The 20065-nt window shown below is 34.9% G+C and overlaps 1 protein-coding gene and 2 long non-coding RNA genes across 3 annotated transcripts; 1 reads left to right on the top strand and 2 right to left on the bottom strand.

The window, feature by feature from the left end:
- Window positions 1–776: 776 nt before the first annotated feature.
- LOC133676606 (uncharacterized) lies at window positions 777–2014 on the bottom strand. The gene is made up of 2 exons (XR_009835634.1): window positions 1912–2014; window positions 777–991 (listed from the first exon to the last, which is right to left on the bottom strand). It is a non-coding gene; the product is annotated as an uncharacterized LOC133676606 (long non-coding RNA).
- Window positions 2015–2776: 762 nt separating this feature from the next.
- On the bottom strand, window positions 2777–4208 carry LOC133676434 (uncharacterized). The gene is made up of 2 exons (XR_009835610.1): window positions 3369–4208; window positions 2777–3195 (listed from the first exon to the last, which is right to left on the bottom strand). It is a non-coding gene; the product is annotated as an uncharacterized LOC133676434 (long non-coding RNA).
- A 1388-nt stretch (window positions 4209–5596) lies between these two features.
- On the top strand, window positions 5597–14502 carry LOC133677622 (probable LRR receptor-like serine/threonine-protein kinase At1g06840). The gene is made up of 21 exons (XM_062099731.1): window positions 5597–5884; window positions 6200–6302; window positions 6636–6786; window positions 6938–7009; window positions 7125–7196; window positions 7346–7489; window positions 7582–7653; window positions 7760–7831; window positions 8109–8183; window positions 8501–8569; window positions 8689–8754; window positions 8947–9018; window positions 9173–9259; window positions 9391–9459; window positions 9972–10489; window positions 11255–11413; window positions 11514–11797; window positions 12344–12395; window positions 12771–13021; window positions 13569–13703; window positions 13914–14502. Exons 2-21 carry the CDS (start codon window positions 6203–6205, stop codon window positions 14277–14279), a joined length of 2886 nt encoding a protein of 961 aa, XP_061955715.1. The 5' UTR covers window positions 5597–5884; window positions 6200–6202; the 3' UTR covers window positions 14280–14502.
- Window positions 14503–20065: the final 5563 nt, after the last annotated feature.

Raw genomic sequence — 20065 nt, 5'->3', positions numbered from 1 at the left:
TTAACCTAAAGCTCTGATACCACGTTTGTCATGACCCGAATCCCGGATCCATGACCGGCACATAGGCAGGGTTCCCCTTCAAGGTTCCATGCCTATGCGAACCCAAACTTACACACAAACTTATCCTAACTCAATCAGAGTTCAACGCAGCATTAATAACAAAATCAATTTCATAATATAATTGAATTGTCTTAATACAAAAGTTTATAAAAGTTCAGAGTTTTGGAGCACTAACTAGACATAAAGGAAAGGTACAAAGTATAACCAAAAAGCAGGTTCTGAAGGTCCAACAAAATGACCTGCTATCAAGCTATAAGCCTGAAAAGGATAAATAATGAGATGGTGAGTTCAACAACTCAGTGAGTAGATAACGTTCAATATATACACACGAGGTAATAAAACAATGAGAAATATATATACAAGTATGGCTTTAGGTTCTTATAGGAAGGTTTCTCAAATAGGCCATAACAAGAAGATCAAATGGTAAAGTTCGTCAGAAAATCAAAATGCAATGAGCATGAGGCTCCGTACTGTGGGATGATCAGTCCACACAGGTTGGTGACTCCCCCGACCAACTAGGGTTCAGATACGATGTGCACAAAGACTAACACTACCTTGTTAGCATGGGTATTCTGACTGACATACCATAGGTTCATAATCATAATGTAACAAACATATTCATATCTCAAAGCTCAACTCATGACATCAATCAAATGAGGAGCTATCAATTCAGAAGTCAATTCAAAATATATGTTGGTTCATATCAAGAATTCAGATTCAATAATTGATCATGCTTTATCATAACAAGGATAATAATCAACATATATATTATCAAGAAGCATGATTCAATTCATATTAACAAATCAAATATTTATACTATTTCTCATGCATATGGAAAATTATCCACTCACCTGACTTGAAAGCAACAAAACTCAAAGCTGATATCGAAGAAAATCCTACTGACGTCCCGCCGGTAGAATATCAGGATTATCTGAATATAAAGGAGACATATTCAAGAATGACTCAAAAGAACATTTAACCTATTTAATAAACTTAACTAATGGTGTATTCCGTAACCCTATATGTTTTTGAACTAACTAGTTATCTTTCCTAAAAACCCAACATTTAACGGTTTTCCCAAAATCTAATCCATAATAAAACAAATAATAAAATTGATAATAATTCACTAAATAACCCTCAATTATTCATCAAACCAATCTGAAAAAGGTAATGTTACAGCTAGGGACTAATCTGTAATTTATCATATTCTTAAGGGTTAAATTGCAACTTTTGTCAAATTGAAGGACCAAACTAAAATTTATCATAAATCCATGAATATACTGAAATTATGTCCATAATTCAGCCTCATTTCTGTCCAGATCATCTCATTATACTCCAGGGACCATTCTGGAATTTTACCAAATTTTAAGGGTCAAATTGTAATTTTTGTCAAATTGGAGGACCAAATTGAAAGTGTTAAATTCTCTTATCTATACAGTAATTCTGTCCATAATTCATATGTTATTCTGTTCAGAATCTCGGAATAGGCTCCAGGGACCATTCTGCAAATTTTCCAAAGTTTGGGGACTAAACTGTAATTTTCCAAAATTGAGGGACCAAATTGAATTTTCATCATCTTCAACTTCCAACTCAGAATTCTCACAGGTAACCTACTGTTCTTGCCAAATTTCTAACTCAACATTCACCATTTACACAATTCATAACTCAAAATCATCACAATCTTCCATAATCAACTCATTAATCAATTACCCACAACAATCAACCTTATAACATTCAATTTAATTCATCAATTAAACCCAAAACACAAATTTTCAAAACCCTAACATTTATCAAAACCAAAATTAAAAGCTCAATGATACAAATTTATACATTTAACAACCTAAATCTTACCTTTAAGCTTATTTCCTCCAACTCCTTTTCTTTTTCCCTTATTTTCCCCTCTTTTCTCTTCTTCTTCTTCTTCCTCCCTTCTCTCTCACGGTTTGTTCTTTAAATTTCAGATCTCTTCTTTTGTTTTTTTTTCCTTCTCTCTATTTATATTTATCAACTATTGTTTAATTACCACACTACCCCTCATTTAATCTATTCCTACATCTAAGCATTCAAGGGCTTTCTAGCCTTTTCCTATCCCTTTAATTCAAAACATTACAGAGCAAGCAGGGAGGAATCATCAAAATTCAGTTCATCAAACACCACATGACGTGAGATGTATACACATTTGGTGTGAGGATCCAAGCAACAGTAACCCTTTTGTTTAGCATTATAATACATTGTTTGCTACGATATTGCAACTTATAGGTGTGGTATGGACGAAGCAGGGGGTAACAAATACAGCCAAAGGTCTTGAGAATGGAGTAATCTAGATGTTGTTTAAATAGCCTAAGATAAGGAGATTCGTTTCCAAGAACAGGTGTAGGGAGAGTATTTATAATATATGTAGCTGTTAAGAAAGCATCAACCCAATACTTGGATGGAAGATGACACTGAACAAAAAGAAACAAACCAGTCTCAGTAATATGGTGATGCTTTTGCTCAGAAATATCATTTTGTTCTGACGTATATGGATAGGTTAGGTGATGAAGAATCCCATGTGTTTCAATAAATCTTTTGAATGAGTTTGAGGTATATTCACCCCCATTGTCAATCTCTATTTTTTTTTACATGAAAATAGATTTTCAATCAAGCATTTGAATTTAATGAAGCACTTAGTAATATTTAATTTGTGATGTAAGGGAAACAGCCATGAGAAACGAGATAATCATCAATGAAAATAACATAAAATTTGCAGCCACTTACAAAATGAATTGTTAAGGTCCAAACATCTAAATGAATTAATTCTAAAGGATAGGGAGGCCTGTTATTGGTCTCTGTAAAAGGAAGTTTGTGACTCTTGGCCATTTGACAAGATTCACAGAGTTTATGAAGTCTAGACGAACCAAACACAAGCAAGACAGACTGAAGAACAAGTTGTTGAAGGACAGACTCAAAGGGATGGCCTAATCTTGAGTGCCAAACTTGGATTGGTGCCTTGACTCCTAGTAGTACGGTGAAAAGGGGAGGAAGATGTTGATTCGGCGTCGGGGATGCCTTAGTGGACCGAAGATGTTGCAGATGGATGGGATACAAGCCTGCTTCACTCGAACCTTGGAGGAGTGTCTCCTGTGTTTGCAGATCCTTAACAATAAAACAAGCAGCGGTAAGAATACTTCAGCAATTGTTATCAGCACAAAACTTTTGGATTGACAGCAAGTTAAATGAGGCATTAGGACATCTAAGAATATTTGTGAGGAAAAATTTAGAGGTGGGGGAGGAAAATAAAGAAGAACCAATGTGGGTGATGCGCAAACCTCATCCATTACCCACAGTAACTGTGTCTGCACCTTGATATGGCTGTTGTTACAGAGATAAGTGGTCAAGATCATCTGTGATGTGGACATTTGATTGGGCTGTTAATGCTGCAAGTTGAGATGGAGGATGACGCCCTTGGTAAGAAAAATGCATCCTGTTATAGCAGTCGAGTGCTTGGTGATTTGTTTTGCCATAAATTTGGCAGGGCTGTCGAAGTCTGTAGAAGAGTCTTTTGAGATGGGAGATGCGGGAGGGAGAGGGAGGTGCAAAGCGATTAGCCAAGGTGGTCCATAATTGGCGAGAAGAAGTTAGTCCATAAATAGTGGACAAAACTTTCTCAGATAATGTGGCATTTGTCCATACTGAGGATAAATTGATCCTTTTTTCTGCCATAACAGATAGGCATGGCTGAGATCAGATGTAGTCTTCCCAGTATCATCAACAATAAACTGAGGAGGACGGGGGGTGGAGCCATCAACAATGCTTAAGAGATCATAGCTACACCACTATCTGTGTTTTTTTATAGTCTGCAGCAGCAGCAGCCCATCATTGCTTGTTTCATTTGTTAGCGTGTATAATCTATGTTCTCTTGATGAATTTGCAAGGTTCTCTTGATGAATTTGCAAGGTGCTTCATTAGCTCCAAATTGGATGCAAGCAGACAATAGGAGGGTTGTGTGCCACTCCCTCTTTCTGTACATTGCCAGCAAAATCATAGCTCCACTGATCTGCGAAGTGTACTGACAGAAAAGAGCTCGATACAACTCAGTATCAGTCTAACCTTAGCCTCCGTTTCTTTCTTGGCAACACTCACTGGATTGGACCTATGCGTGTAGAAAGAGCTTCTGTTTCTTGTAGGCCTCTGATATCGTTTGGGCTTGCCTTAAAAACATCAAAATGTAGGTTTAGGTAAAAATCAATAAAAAAAATATTAATTTAAAACTTAAAAAAAAATAATTAAAAGTATGGTACAACCTATACTACCAAACTCCACCTGTAATATATATAACCTTGATCGATTAATCAATCAATTTCAGAAGCAAGCAATAATTGTGGTTGGAATATTATCACCTTCACTATTATTTGACATTGAAGAAAGTTGACTTTTTGTATTTTCTTCAAAAAAACGGAAATTGAAAGTTTGACTATCGCGGCACGTGCAAAGAACAACTATTACTCTTTCGGTTTTTCCTGTGGCGTCTGAAGGTAGAAGTGCCACCACGTTACCATGTTCGAAAAGCGTGTCGGGGGAGATTTAATGCCATGTTTGGTCCCTGTATTTTTCATTTTCTTCTAATGTGGTCCCTGTATTTGTTTTTTTTCTTATTACGATTCTTCCACCTCATCATTTAATGACCTCTGTATGAATTTTTTTTCTTAAATTAGTCCTTGTAGGTTTATACTTCAAGCTTTGTTAGTCATTGATTATTAAAAAAAATTTCTATTTTCAGTTAATAATTTATTAAATAAACTCTTGAGAATATTTTCTTTCTCGATCTCTTTTTAGATGACTTGCAAGGATAATATTGAGAGAGAAAAAGGCATGCAGTGACCAAATTGTGAGAGTAAAAAGAATACAAATACCAAATACACAACTAACCCTCTACTTTTAGGCCTTTCTCTTTTTCCAAGATCTTAAAGGTAGGTAGGAATGCCTAGAAAAGTCCACGGCTGTCGCTGGCAATGCCCCCAACCATGTTTTATTCATATCTACTTCCACTAAAGTTTGAGAAGGTATGCATAACAAATTGCAAATAATAATAACAACAATTTTTTATATATATAGAAGGAGAAGGTGGGTAGCTCAGTAGTAAAAATTTAAAATTAAGAGATTTATTTTTTTTGTAATCAGAAGTTTGAGTTTTATAATTATTTATATGATGATCACAAGAGATTTATATATAATTATTAATTTTAGAATTCATGAAATTAATCAAGTTACCCATAAGATAAGATGTTAAACTAAATTTTTATTTTTATTTTTGCACTTCAAATTTATTGCATGTGATTTGTTTCTTCAACAAGAGTAATTTTTCTTGAAATTGTTGATAACAAGACAACAAACAGTCCACTGATTATCATTAAAGAACATGGTAGCGTGAAGTGCAAACTGTGTTGAAGTTGCACGTTGTCACTGTTTTGCATTTTATCCAAATATAGTTCTTGGTAATAATTGAGAGAAACAGAGTAATTAGTAAAAAAAAAATGAATATCTTTAGACTTTCTCTCTTGTATTCTTGGCTGGCTGCTAGAATGGATGGAGCAACCATGACGACAATGCCATCTCACTTATATATCGTTTTCTATTGCTCAAACTAGATTCCATTTATTATCATTCGTGCCCCCATCAACAAGACTTCCGCTATATTTTTATTCCTGCCCACCAAGCTTTACTTGCTTCTGTTGCAGAAGTCTACAACTTTCGATTCTGTGGTCTCAAGGATTCATAGCTTATCGTATAGTTTGGATGTTAAAAGCAATCCCTCTATAGTTTGGTCAGATTTGACTCGTTTCCAGTAAGCATCTTCTTTTATCTTCCTTTCCTTTTGTTTTCGTTGAAAATTGTGGATTTTTTAGACTTTTACTGCTGGGCGCCTGTTTCATTGTTAGTTACCGGAATTATGGGGTTTGACTATCTTCCTTGTTTGGTAAGCTGGATATTTTGGGGACATTAAATCTGCAAGCTTGGTTTGGACTTTTTTCCCCTTTCCCTGATATGCTTTTTTTGGGTGAAAAGATTGTATCTTGTTGCTTATTTTCTTTTGAGTTTGAAGGGATTGCTGGAAATGAATATGCAAAATGTTTAGTTATTTTGTTTGGTTCTTACTTAGGGCATGAAGATGTTGCAGCTCAGAACTTGGGGGTGTGTTTTTCTCCTGTCATATTGTTACTTGCTGCTCCTTACAGTTGCTCAAGTTACAAATCCCTCAGAAGGTGAATTTTATCTTTTTTTCCCCCGCAAATTCTCAACTTGACTTTTACATGAATGTTATCATGATTGCGTTGACAAAATGATCCTGCGATACGTGTTCTTTGAGGCTTCAAATGGGTAGAAATATGTGTGCTTAAACTATATAATTAAGTTGTCTATTTGGAGAATAAGAAAACAAAACTAGACAAGGAAAATTAGGCAAGTTGTTTTCAAGAAAAAGATTGCACCTCCTCTTTTAATATGCTATTGTGATGCCCAAAATTCTTGGTAAAGCTAGGCAGTGTTGGTTGCCTACTGCTCTGCTCTAATGTTATCAATATTGTGCATTTTTGCAGTCAATGCATTGCTAGCAGTCAAGAACAATTTGATTGATCCTATGAAGCATCTCAGTAATTGGAATAAGGGAGATCCATGTACCTCCATTTGGACTGGTGTTTTTTGTTATGATGCAACTGGGACTGATGGATTCTTGCATGTCCGAGAACTGTATGTTCTATGCATTTTCTTATTGTTGTTCTTTTTTACCCTTGTGTTTTGATGAATAAAGTCAGAGGATTTCTTTATGTACAGAATGTAATGAGTGATACATTCATAACTCTGGCTATGAAACACTTACTATTTGTCAATGTTGATGCAGTCAGCTTCTTAATTTGAATCTTTCTGGAAATTTAGCACCTGAGCTAGGCCAACTTTCTCAACTGGCAATATTGTGAGTTGCAATATCTAGTAACCATATTTCTGGAGAATTTACTTTTGAGTATCTGAACATGTCTTGCTAATCCGCTTCTGGTGATTCTAAGTCCCCTTTCTGTTGTGATTACAAGGGATTTCATGTGGAATGAATTGACTGGCAGCATACCAAGAGAGATAGGAAATCTTTCATCTTTGAAACTCCTGTAAGTTGGTTTCATGTTATTTCATTTTTTCGGAGGGTTGTTGTCCTTCTTCTGTCATGGTTATAGAAATGGATATCTTAAAAATGAATCTACACCGGTATATGCTTGGAATTAGTTTAACCTCCTGTAATGTTTTATTATCTATGCAGGCTGTTGAATGGAAACAAATTATCAGGATCTTTACCTGATGAGCTTGGCTATTTATCGAAATTAATTAGACTCCAAGTGGATCAGAACAATATTTCAGGACGAATACCAAAATCATTTGCTAACATGAGCAGTATTAGACATTTGTAAGTGTATCTTCAAGCTAAATCCTTCTTTGAGTTGTGAAGAGATTAGCTTTTGTCCGCATGTATCGTTGACTTGCATGTGATACTTGCAGCCACTTGAACAATAACTCAATCAGTGGTCAAATTCCACCCGAGCTTTCCAAACTATCAACTCTTGTTCACTTGTGAGTTTTACTACAATGGTTTCCTTTTTGTTCTAATGTCTACTTATTTTTATGATCCATGTGAAAAATTTCCCTTGATTGAGAACATGTGAAACAATCTCTGCAGGCTTTTGGATAATAATAACTTATCTGGGTATCTTCCACCAGAATTATCAAAGTTCCCAGAGATGCGGATAATGTACGTGCTTCTATCACATTGTCTAGAATGTTACTTGAATCATTATCACATTCAATCATTTCTCTTATTGTGTGATCTTTTCTTTTATGTACATGCATTCTATTAGATTTGCTTATTAGTAGCGGTATTGATTGTAGTAAGAATTCAGTAAAGCTGCAGGGTGCTTAAATGAGATGAGGCACGATGCATGTTCGTGTGCTTGTGTGTTTGTCTGTGTCTGTTCATATGTTACTTAAAGTAAATTTTGTTGACAGTTCGTTTATTGTCCTCCTTGCAGTCAACTTGACAACAACAACTTTAACGGATCTGGAATTCCAGCTACTTATGGCAACCTTTCCAGATTAGTAAAATTGTAAGTCTAAATAAAACATGTCGGGGTTCAAAGCTATTTTGCATTCAGAGGAGGAATCTTCACACTGTTTGGACTGTATGGAGTCTTTGACATGAATTCTGATTGTGTAGATTTGCTCCTGGATAGCTGGTTTAAAAAATTTATTTATTTTCATATTCATCAACTTGTGTTTCACTTATAGGACATGCTCAAGGGCTTTTCTTTTGTGTTTATATAAACACGAATCAAATGACAAACTTGTTCTGCATAAATATACACAAAAAGAAGTGTCGATGATGACCTTTTCTCTTTGTTTTTAATCCTCTTTGACAAGGTAGAAGTCTCAGAAATTGTAGCTTGCAAGGTTCTATACCTGATCTTAGCAGCATACCAAACCTATACTATTTGTAAGTTCTTTCTGCATTTGTTAGTATTATCATTCCATCAATGCCACTGAACTTGAATTTCATATCTATTTTTCCATTACATGCACTTATGGTACCTGCATATCTAATTTGGCTTGCAGGGATCTGAGCAAGAACAACCTTAGAGGATCTCTACCACCCAAACTTTCTGGTACTATGAGAACTATGTAAGTAAAACCATGATGAAAAGGAGAAATAGAACTGGCAAATTATAGGCTGTATAGGTTTGCAGTTGTGATATTCAGTGTTGTAAAACCATGTTACAAGTGGAATTTAATCTACTTTACAACCACTGGATGAATTAACAAGTTTGTGATGAAGGTCTTTCTGTGTTTGAAATTTATTCTTGTCAACTGCAGCGATTTGTCAGAGAACCATCTTAGTGGATCTATACCAGGAAGTTTCTCAGATCTTTCTTTTCTTCAAAGACTGTGAGCTTCTATCTACTTATTCCTTAGCTCTTGAAAAGATCTTAAAAGCATCTTAATGATGTTCTACATGTTGCTCTGAATGTCTCAAATTAGATGCTCTTATTTGCAGGCTATGCACGCTAAATATGATGTTCTAAATGATTGTATGCTGCAGGTCACTTGAAAATAATCAGTTGAATGGGTCTGTGCCAGCTAACATTTGGCAGAACATGACCTCCACTAAAAGTGCTAGTTTTACAATGTAAGAATTCAAAAATAAATGCAATTAAAACCATTAATTTTCAGCATTAAAATTAGTATACAAGACTCTCTGCAAACCGTAGAGTATCAGAATAATACTAACTAATTGTTCTGTGCACCCCGCAAATGCAGTGATCTCAGGAACAATTCACTCTCAAGCATTTCGGGGGCGTTGAATCCGCCGGACAATGTCACCTTAAGGTAATATTTTTATAAAGTAGTGCGCACCCACCTTTTTATGATCTGCTTCGTAAACACTTGCACCCGATCTCTGGTAGACAATTAGATGTGCGAAGTAGAAATATGTTGTAGCCTTATCGTCCATTGGAAGAAATAGTAAGAGAATTGGAGGAATTTTTCAAATACATGGATTTAATTAAATTTGTCTATTAGATGGATATGCATCTTCAATCTCCACCTTGCTATTTGATGATTCCAGCTTGTGTTTAAGATCTGTGAAATCAAGGATGAAGCATCCCTCTCCATGCACACAGGTTTTGGATAGAAAGCTTCATATAGAAAATCAAGGGTCCAGTATAGGCCTGCAGATTGATTTACCAATGTTGCTAGCTATGAGGATTAGGAGATAGATCAGAGAATATAAATTACTCAAAATACCAACATGATGGCATTGAGAAATACTCCATTTTTTTTGTTCTTTTAATTTTATATCTCACAGTCAGATTCTGATCATTTTAGCAGTTTTTGTTTAGGCTTGGAGGCAATCCTATTTGTGAAAATGCAAACATGGCCAACATAATCCAGTTCTGTGGATTTGAAGCTGGAGGAGATAGGACTACTGAGAGGTCAATGAATTCTACGATGACATGTCCTGTTCAAGCATGCCCAGTAGATAATTTCTTTGAATATGTCCCAGCTTCACCTCTACCATGCTTTTGTGCCTCCCCTCTTAGGATTGGATACAGACTTAAGAGCCCTAGTTTCTCTTATTTTGATCCATATGCTTTTATATTCGAGTTACATGTGACTAGTGCTCTTAAACTGAATCCATATCAATTGTCAATCGATTCCTATTTCTGGGAAGAAGGCCCTCGTTTAAGAATGCATCTGAAGATATTTCCTCCAGCTAATAATATGCACTCAAGCACATTTAATGTATCCGAGGTTGGACGAATAAGAGGTGCATTTACATCATGGCACTTTCCTGGTGATGACTTATTCGGACCATATGAACTTCTCAACTTCACTCTAGTGGGACCTTATGCAGCGAGTATGTGTTCCAAATTCCTACTTCTTTTTAGACTGAAGTTAACTTTGTTAATTCTTCAGAAGATGATGCCGAATCAGATTATGTGCACTGTATGTCTGCCAAACATCGGTATTTGCATTGTTTGTGCTCCAAGAATTGGTATTTGAGATCACAGAAACAAGTTAGAGAGCTTGATTTATTGCTTTCCTCAAATAACTACAAGTACCAGAAACATAATTGGCTTCTTTTCATATTACTTTCTTTGCAAAATAAGCATGTCTTTTTTCACAAGTGAATTAGAATGTCTTCAGCCTGAAACTTTTTAGTTATATTTGAAGTTGCATGTCACAGCATCTCAGAATCTTTCACATCTTTTGCGAAGTAGAGTTGTTTCCCCGTTGATAATTCCATTTTGTTCAAATTATTTTGATGACTTTTATATTGTTGCTTGAAACTTGTGCATGAAAGCTCAATGATTTAAGGGCCAACCTATCCAAATTTGACACTTTTGCAATTCAAAGTTTCTGAAGTGAAGTTCCACTGCAGCTATATGCCCAACTATGGTTCCCATCCATTGGTAGATGCATAGTCTTCTCTCATATACAATATCCATATATGTGAACTCTTTGATCTGGACTGCAGGCAAGGCTATGCCTTGCAATATGGTCTGTGTGTCTTTTCGCTTTGGAATTTATGTGCTGGATTAATAGCATTAGTTTGCTTCATATCAATATATTTGTTTCTAATGGGTGGCTATATAATAATATGCTTTTCTTTTGCCAACAGTACATTTCGACACAAAAGGGAAGAATATTAGCATAGGAATTTGGGTAGCCGTTATATTAGGTGCTATTGCCTGTACCGTTGCAGTATCTGCAGTTGTCACACTTCTTATTGCTAGAAGATATGCTAGAAAGCATAGAAATTTGTCGAGAAGACATTCATGTAAGTTTCTTAATGTATTGCTAGAATTGTTTTCAATTAATAATAGTATATGTGGCTATCCCTGGAAAAGGTATCATGGGATTATTTTTGTGGTTTACAGCATCGAAGGCATCGATAAAAATCGATGGTGTGAAAGGCTTCACATTTAAAGAAATGGCCCTGGCTACTGATAACTTTAACTGCTCAACTCAAGTTGGTAGAGGAGGCTATGGAAAGGTTTATAGAGGTGTTCTTTCTGGCAACACAATCGTGGCCATAAAGCGTACTGAAGAAGGATCATTACAAGGCCAAAAAGAATTTTTGACTGAGATTAAATTGTTGTCAAGGTTGCATCACAGAAATCTAGTTTCACTGGTTGGATATTGTGAAGAAAAAGAGGAGCAGGTAAATATTACGGTGCTGAAATTAAATCTTATTTTAGATCATCCTGGTTTGCAACTTTGCAAGTGTTTTCTGATAAATCCTTAAAAGAAGAAAGTAGCAGAGATTCTTGGAAGGGACCTATTGGCTCTGGCCATTTCATTCTTCCCGAGTAATACTTTCAAGATGACATTTTTATTTTTAGCATATTTCAATGAGAAATTTAAAAATAGGCAAGATCTCCTTTTCTGTCCCTTGTTTATTTTGCACAGACCAACAGCATTACCATCTGCGAAGAGTCCACATTGGTCAGACAAAACATCAGGATAGAGATGCTATAAGTTAGATGGGTTATGATCCTAGTCTAGCAATTGGATGTGCTTCCTTTTCTTAGCCATGCCTTGCTGTAGCATATGAACTGAGTTTTGACCCCACCATCTTCTAGAATTCGATTATGCTAATCCTTGTCCAAGAATGTGAAGTGATTTGATTTTCTTTTAGCATCAAAATTGGGAAACTTGACTTGATTATGTGTAAAAATCCACCTGGTTGTTCTTGGTTCTTGCACAGATGCTGGTGTACGAGTTCATGCCAAATGGTACCTTGCGGGACTGGCTTTCCGGTATGGAAAATTTCTGATTTGATGGCTCTTTAATCTATTCAATGTCTCCATATTATTCTGTACAGAATGTGTGCAATAGTCTTACAAACTTTTAGATCATACATATGATCTATCTCTAATCGCTGATTTTGAGTCATAGGTTTGTAGTTGAGCTAATTGTGTTGTCTGCCTGTTTTGAAGGACTAACGATGCGCTGTCATATTTCACCAATGGAGTGTAAACTTAAAAAATCCTGTGTAGCACATGAAATAGTTTCCAGTATCATTCTTTTCCAGCTCCATGTTTTAGGATGTTATCAATACACTGTCTGTTACTCTTTGGTTTAAGACATGATATCTTGAACGCTCAAAGTTGATGGTCACTGTGTTAATGCAGATAAGGCCAAGGGAACATTGAACTTTGGTACAAGGTTAAGCATCGCGCTGGGTTCAGCTAAGGGTATCCTTTACCTCCATACTGAAGCACAGCCTCCGGTATTCCACCGGGATATCAAGGCCACTAACATACTATTAGACTCTAAGCTTACTGCTAAAGTCGCTGACTTTGGACTCTCACGTCTCGCTCCTGTCTTGGATGATGAAGGGAATCTGCCTAATCATGTATCAACAGTAGTGAGGGGAACTCCAGTAAGTTTGACTCCATTATATGCCCACTTTCTCTTTTTAATTTATTGAACACGGGAAGAGGATGCAAGGTGTTATGGATGAGAAAAATGTGAATTCTGCGAGGTCTCTAATCCTGATGTTTCACTTGCAAAATTTTGTCTTATTCTCTAATCTATATGCCAAGAGAAGTACTTTTAAAGAAGGTGAAGAAATTAACGAAGGAATAACTAGAAGATATCAAAAACCTTTCTGGTATGCCCTGAAGATATCTTTACTGAAAATTCATGTTAGCATGATTAATTGTGGATTGATAACTTCTAGTAAGGAATGTAATTTCCGGTCCAAATCTTTAACCAGCTGGTTGGCAAAGTTTTTGCCATGTCCAGATGGCCTCAGAAATCTTAAGCTTCGTAACTTGTTTAAGTCCTGTGGATTGGATAAAACTGAGTCGCGCAGATGTTGGAATCCCCTCCAAATCCTTGGATGTAACTTGTTTACCATCACTAGATGCTATGGAGCATCATTGACCTCGTGTGAATAACTCTCTTGATTGTCACCGTGCGTGCAGGGATACCTCGATCCAGAATACTTTTTGACCCACAAGTTGACAGACAAGAGTGATGTGTATAGCCTTGGGATTGTGTTTCTGGAGCTCCTGACTGGCATGCACCCAATATCACATGGCAAAAACATTGTTCGCGAGGTACTTCAATGAGCTCTTAATTCAGAGGCCTTGAGTTCTCTTCTTATATGCATATCAGTCACAACCATGTCCAGCTTTACTTGAACTTTTCAACTATAGCTTATTTTGATAGAATAACTTCTCATTTATGATGCAACAGCAAGAAATGCTAAGAACCTGGGAATTGAGAAACATCGAAGCTAATACCGATAATATGTACTCCGGTTTCAGGTTAACATGGCTCATCAGTCTGGCATTATGTTCTCTATCATAGACAACAGAATGGGTGCTTATCCATCTGAATGTGTGGAGAGATTTGTGGCGTTGGCACTCAGCTGTTGCCATGACAAGCAAGAAAAGCGGCCGTCAATGCAGGATGTGGTCAGGGAACTGGAAACCATACTCAAAATGATGCCAGAAGCTGATGCCATCTATGCAGAATCCACTTCCACATATTCTGGCAAATCCACTCCCACATATTCCAGCAAGTCTGCATCATCATCTTCATTTTACTCGAGCCAATATCTATACGAAAGTTCCTGTCTTCTGGGAAGTGATCTTAGCAGTGGTGTTGTTCCCACCATCAACCCTCGCTGACATCAAACAAATCGACAATCTGGAGTTTAGTTAGGTGTAAAGTGGGTTTGATGCCCTATCTTATGCAACACAGAGACATTCCTGTATAAAGTGGAGAAGTACTAGCGGTTATTGCATGAGAGTTGACCCATTTCGCAGTCGATAGAGTTGATTGCGAAAAACTAGTTCATGCTTTTTGTTACTGAAAAATGAATCTTCCATCACGTCTACTTTCATTGAAAAATACTATTTATTTATTTTACCATTTAAATCAATTAAACTATTACAAAACCTGAGCTAGCCTGGCCTAGTCATTTCTGGCTGACCTAGAGCCTAGTTAAATTGAAGAAAAAATAAAAATGATTCAATAGGATTTAGTTGATTCAAGATAAAACAGGGTCTTCAAGTCATTAATAATTTTACAAAAGTAATTTAAAAAAAAAACAATATCATTGTGAATTTTTATGAAAAGATAAATTTAAATTAACTTCTCAACTCGAGGCTCGCTAGAGTTGGATTTATAACTATGCTATTAAGCTAAAATATGTTGAAAACAAGTGGAAAAACTCGAAGATAAAAAAAATTGATATTCCAATATTGAAATGCAAAGTAACATCAATTTGGATGGGCTGGTTTTATGGTCAACTAAGTTTGCTTTATTTGTAATCATTAAGGGTTAGGTTATGTCTAGGGATTGGATTATAAGAGATGAAAAAAAATATATTAATTTTTTAGTTTTAATATGGATTATATGTCTGACTAAAAAATTAAATTAAATTTTATATTTAAAATCTTGATAACTAAAAAGATGTTGGTGGATAAATCCAAGTTAGAATTTAAGTCGGATTCAATCATCAAATCTCAAGGTGTGTCATGTAAAACTCTAAAAACTCATTGATCCTCGTAATCGATTTTATGGCACAGTTCAAAACTTTGTAACCAAATCAATTTTTGTAAAAAAAACACATTGATCAAAATAATCTTGAAAAAACTAAATTTGTCTTTTGATTTTAGATTTAATTCGATGTTTAAAAAATAATAATGTTTAAACATCTTTTCGTAAGATAGCAAATGAATCATTCAAGCAATTTTCATGTTGAGGTAACCAAAAAATGTTGAACCAAGACATGAAAAATAAAAAAACTCATGTCCCATGTTTTTTGGGTTATATTGGTTATATTTTTAGTTGTATACATAATCGCATATAATTCAATTTACTAGTCATTGATTCATAAAAACTCAAGTCTTATGCTGACGAAGTATTATCAAGTATGGTAGTGAAAAAAATTGCAAATGAGATTTATGATATTTTGACAAAGCTATGCAAGTCCAAGTTTTTTCATAATAAGACCATTTTAAAAAATGAGACTTTATACCCTACGAATGGTAGAAACTATGTCGGTGACTGACCATATCAACATAATAAGAACTCTATTTTCATAACTCATTATATTATGTTAGCAAATAGTGGAAAATAAATGTGCAAAGCTTATACTTCAAAGTATTTTTTATTCATATGATCAACTCATTATTAACATGACTAATAACATCTTAACAAACTATATAGTTTTTGATGATATTGTAACCACTTTCATGAAAGAAGTAAATAGGCTAAGAACAAATAAGACAAAATTAACAGTTCACTTCAAGCAAAGACATTATTGATGTCAAGAGGAAGATCAATGGAGTGTAGCTCTAATAGGATTTGAAGGCTAAGAAGTTCCAAATTAAGAAGTACGAAGACTATGAAATATTACAACTATGGCAAAAAAAAATGGCACTTTAAAAGGGATTGTTAGAATAAAAAGGGTATGTAGAACAACTCTAAGTCATCAAAACCTTATGAGTGTGTTCCAAACACTTCAAATGATGAAGAAGTTTTATATAGGGAAGCAGTGACAATCTCTAGAAATAGAATAAAACTCATTGAGGTTTGGTTAATGGATTCAAAAGCAACAAGGCACAATATTCATGGGATATATTGTGGGAGTAAAGCAATATTACATATAGGATCCCACTGCCTATAAGGTAATCATCAGCAAAGATGTTATATTTGTAGAAGATAAAATGCAAATAGAATCAAATGAAAGCATTTTAAAGAAGATTACTGCAATAGTTCAGATATAAAATACTCAAGACCATACTTCTTCCAAAACTGCATCAGAGTATGAAGAAGAGGAATAAATAAAGTCTGAAACTCTTAAAGTTCAATGGTCAACCCGTGAGAGGAGACCACTGGCTTAGCACTCAAAATATGTTATTAAGAGCAACATTGCATATTATCTTAAAACATATTATAGAGAGTCATCAACTTTCTATGAAGTTATAAAAAGTATAGATGTATCTATGTGAATGATAGCAATGCAAGAAGAGATAAAAACTCTACACAAGAATAAAATTTGGGATCTTGTTCCTCTACCGCAAGAAAGTAAGGTCATTAGCAATATATGGGTTTACAAGATAAAATATGATGGAAATGATCAAGTGGAGCATTATCATGTAAGATTTATGGTGAAAGAATATGCTTGAAAAGAAGGGATATATTTTAATGAAATATTTTTTATGGTTGTACAACTAAAAAGAATCAAAGTAGTCTTGGCGATTGCGTTATATTTGATCTTCATTTAGAGCAATTAGATGTGAAAATTGTATTTGTTCATGAAAAGCTTGGAGAATAAATTTATATGTTTTAACCAGAAGGCTTTGTTGAATTAGGCTGGGAGGACTTTGTTTGCAGGTTGAAAAAATATCTATACAACCTCCAACAGTCGCCTAGGTGTTGATATCTATTATAATTAGCCTTGGGTACAACAAACTCAATTTAGACCATCGTACGTATTATAAAAGGTTTGAAAAAGATGAAGATTTTATTATTTTATTGTTGTATATGGATGACATGTTGGTAATAGACCCTAACAAAGATCAAGTCCATGAATTAAAGGCACGATTGGATAAGAAGTTTGATATGAAAAACTTAGAACTGGGACCAGCAAACAAGATTCTAGGGATGCAAATTCACCAAGATAAAAGGAAGAGGAAGATTTAGATTTCATAAAAAAATTATTTGAAGAAAATCTTGTGACGTTTTAACATGCAAGATTGTAAACTAATTTCAACCTCAATTCCTAATAACTTCAAAGTATCCTCAAGTATTCTCTTAGCAATGAAGTAGAGAGTATGGATGTGTCTCGAGTACCATATACATTGGCAGTGAAAAGTTTAATATTTATCATGATATGTACAAGACCAAACATTGCACAAACAATAGGAGTAGTTAGTTAATAGATGTCAAATTCTTATGGAAGGCATTAGAATTCTATTAAAAGGATCTTGAGATACATCAAGGGTATCACAGATGTTGTATTATATTATAGAGGATCAAAATTTACTATCAAAGATTATGTTGATTCAAATTTTACAGACGGCCTTAAGAAAAGAAAATTCACTTCAGGCTATTATTCATAATTGCAGGAAGAGCTATGAGATGAGTCTCTAAACTACAAGTTCGTGTAATTTTATCCATAACAGAAACTGAGCATGTGGCAACTATCCAATCTTGTAAGGAAGCATATGGCTAAAAAAGACTGATGGAGGATCTCGGGCACAAACAAGAGAAGATTATTGTGTATTGTGACAATCAGAATGTCTTGCATATTATAAGGAACCTAGTGTTTCATTCAAGAACAAAACACATAAATGTTCAGTATTGTTTTGTTCGTGAAGTAGTGGAAGATAGAAGTGTGTGTTTTCAAAAGATTTACATCTAGGAAAACCTAGCAAATGCTCTAACTAAGCTAGTCAACAGTGGTAAGTACATATGGTGTAGATCCTCCTATGACCTAGTAGATTCATGGGCAACATGAAAATAAAAAGTATAAAAATGATAGAAGCATCACAAATGATCAAATACGAAGACATGATTAAAAATTAAAGTCTTCAAATGAGAGAATATAGAGGCAGTGTTTATTAAATGCTTGGCACTAAAATTTGCCTAATAATTGACAACTTTCGATGCACCATTAATTAATTGTTGGGGTACTATTTGTTTTTTTTTTTTTTTGTGAAGAGATGATGGGATGCCCAGCTTATAAATAGGTTGCATATCATATCTTTGGTGCATCATACAAAAGAGAAACATAAAGGTAAAGAGAAGAAGAGTGAAGGAGAGGAATCCCATAAAACTATGAGGCATTTGTAAGAGTATGTGAGGTGTTTTTTCCTATTAGTACATAGATTTCCAATTGTTCTCCTACTAACAGAGAGTAGTTGTAATTTTCACATACTTAGTACAATCCTTCTATACTTGCTTATGAACGAAACTAAATTTGGGTGAACTGCGTAAATTTTTGTGTGCTTTATTTTTTATTTTACCTTCTTTTGAGTTGTGTATTGTTGTTTTGCATGCCAGGATCCTAACACTTTGACCTTTCTTTTGGTACCCTTCTTTTGTTTTTCTTCTTTTCACATGCATATTAACATAATGTTTTGAATGTTAAATAGTGTATTCTTGTCATGTTTGATTGTTTGTTTTGGTTATTTCTATGTGGGTTTTTCATGTTTTGCTTTGTTTTTGTGTTATATTTGTACGATATTATAGTTTTGTTTCATGTTTGTTGGTGTTAAGATAGGATTTTTAATGTGAAATTTGAATGAAGAGTTGGAATGACTCAGGTGATATGAAAAATAGATTTGCAATGTTTAGATTACCTAGGTTTTTTATTTTTACTTTTTTGTTAGTTTATGTTGTTTGAAACTCTTGAATTTAAGTCCCTGTCCTAACACCCCCACTCTTATTTTTCTCTCCTCGCCTTCATGTTCCTGATTGGCACATTCACCTCAAGGTGCCTTTGGTTTATGCTATCTTGCTTGAGGTGTGATTTCTAAGTGCCTCTGGTTGGTGCTTCTTGGTTATGCTAGGTTTTACCTATTATTATTGTTGTTGTCTCTAACTCATCTGTCTATGTTTTTAGGATATTCTGGTGTTGGTCTATGAATATGATCATGCAATGCCACTACTTAATCATGTCCCCCCTGAGAGTGATTTGTGTTATTTAAGGTTCATCTTGGCAATACGTCTTTCAGCTGATTTTTCAATTCAGTGTATACTCTCAAAGTGCTGGGTTGCTGGTTTCTCATAGTCTGTATCTCCAGGCACTAGGTTGTCATCTTTTGTACTCATCTTGTTATGTCTTAGCCATTTGGAATCATCAGTGTCTAGTTTGTTCTAACGCTTATTAGATACACATTCTGATACTTGCTCTTCGTGTTATTTTTTATGCTACATCAGTCTCTGCTACAATTTACAAGAGTCTGTGCCTCTTTAGTGCAGGAGATTTCTTCATCTGTTGTTTGTGTCTATTTATATGCATTTATTTACTTAGTTCTTTTCTAGAAAATCTAATTTTGATTTAGTTCTTGCCATTGCTTCTGGATCACCAACAGCAAATACATTTCTTGAAAAATTGAACCCCAAGTCAAGGCTGTTGCGCAGGTGAGTCGGCAATCATCAAAATCTTTATTGTGTTTTTTTAGTCAAAGAAGTGACTAGCAGGATCATAGGATTGTGGAACAATCCTAAACGGGAAAGAGAGAGATGTAGCATCTAACTTTGAGTTTGTGAGGTTTTTCTTGTTAATTTTATTTTCAGAATAGCCTATGTTGATCGAGGATGAACTTAGCACCTGAAGTAACAAGCCTCTGAATTTCGTCAAAACGACAACCTTAAGAAACTCTTTATTATGTTGTGTTGTTGTCATGCTACATATTCATTTTCATGATTCTTGTAGCTTAGATGGGTGGCTGGTGCT

This window comes from Populus nigra, chromosome 17 (assembly GCF_951802175.1).
Source record: "Populus nigra chromosome 17, ddPopNigr1.1, whole genome shotgun sequence".
Taxonomy (NCBI): Eukaryota; Viridiplantae; Streptophyta; class Magnoliopsida; order Malpighiales; family Salicaceae; genus Populus; species Populus nigra.
This window is presented reverse-complemented; position numbering and strand designations above follow the sequence as displayed.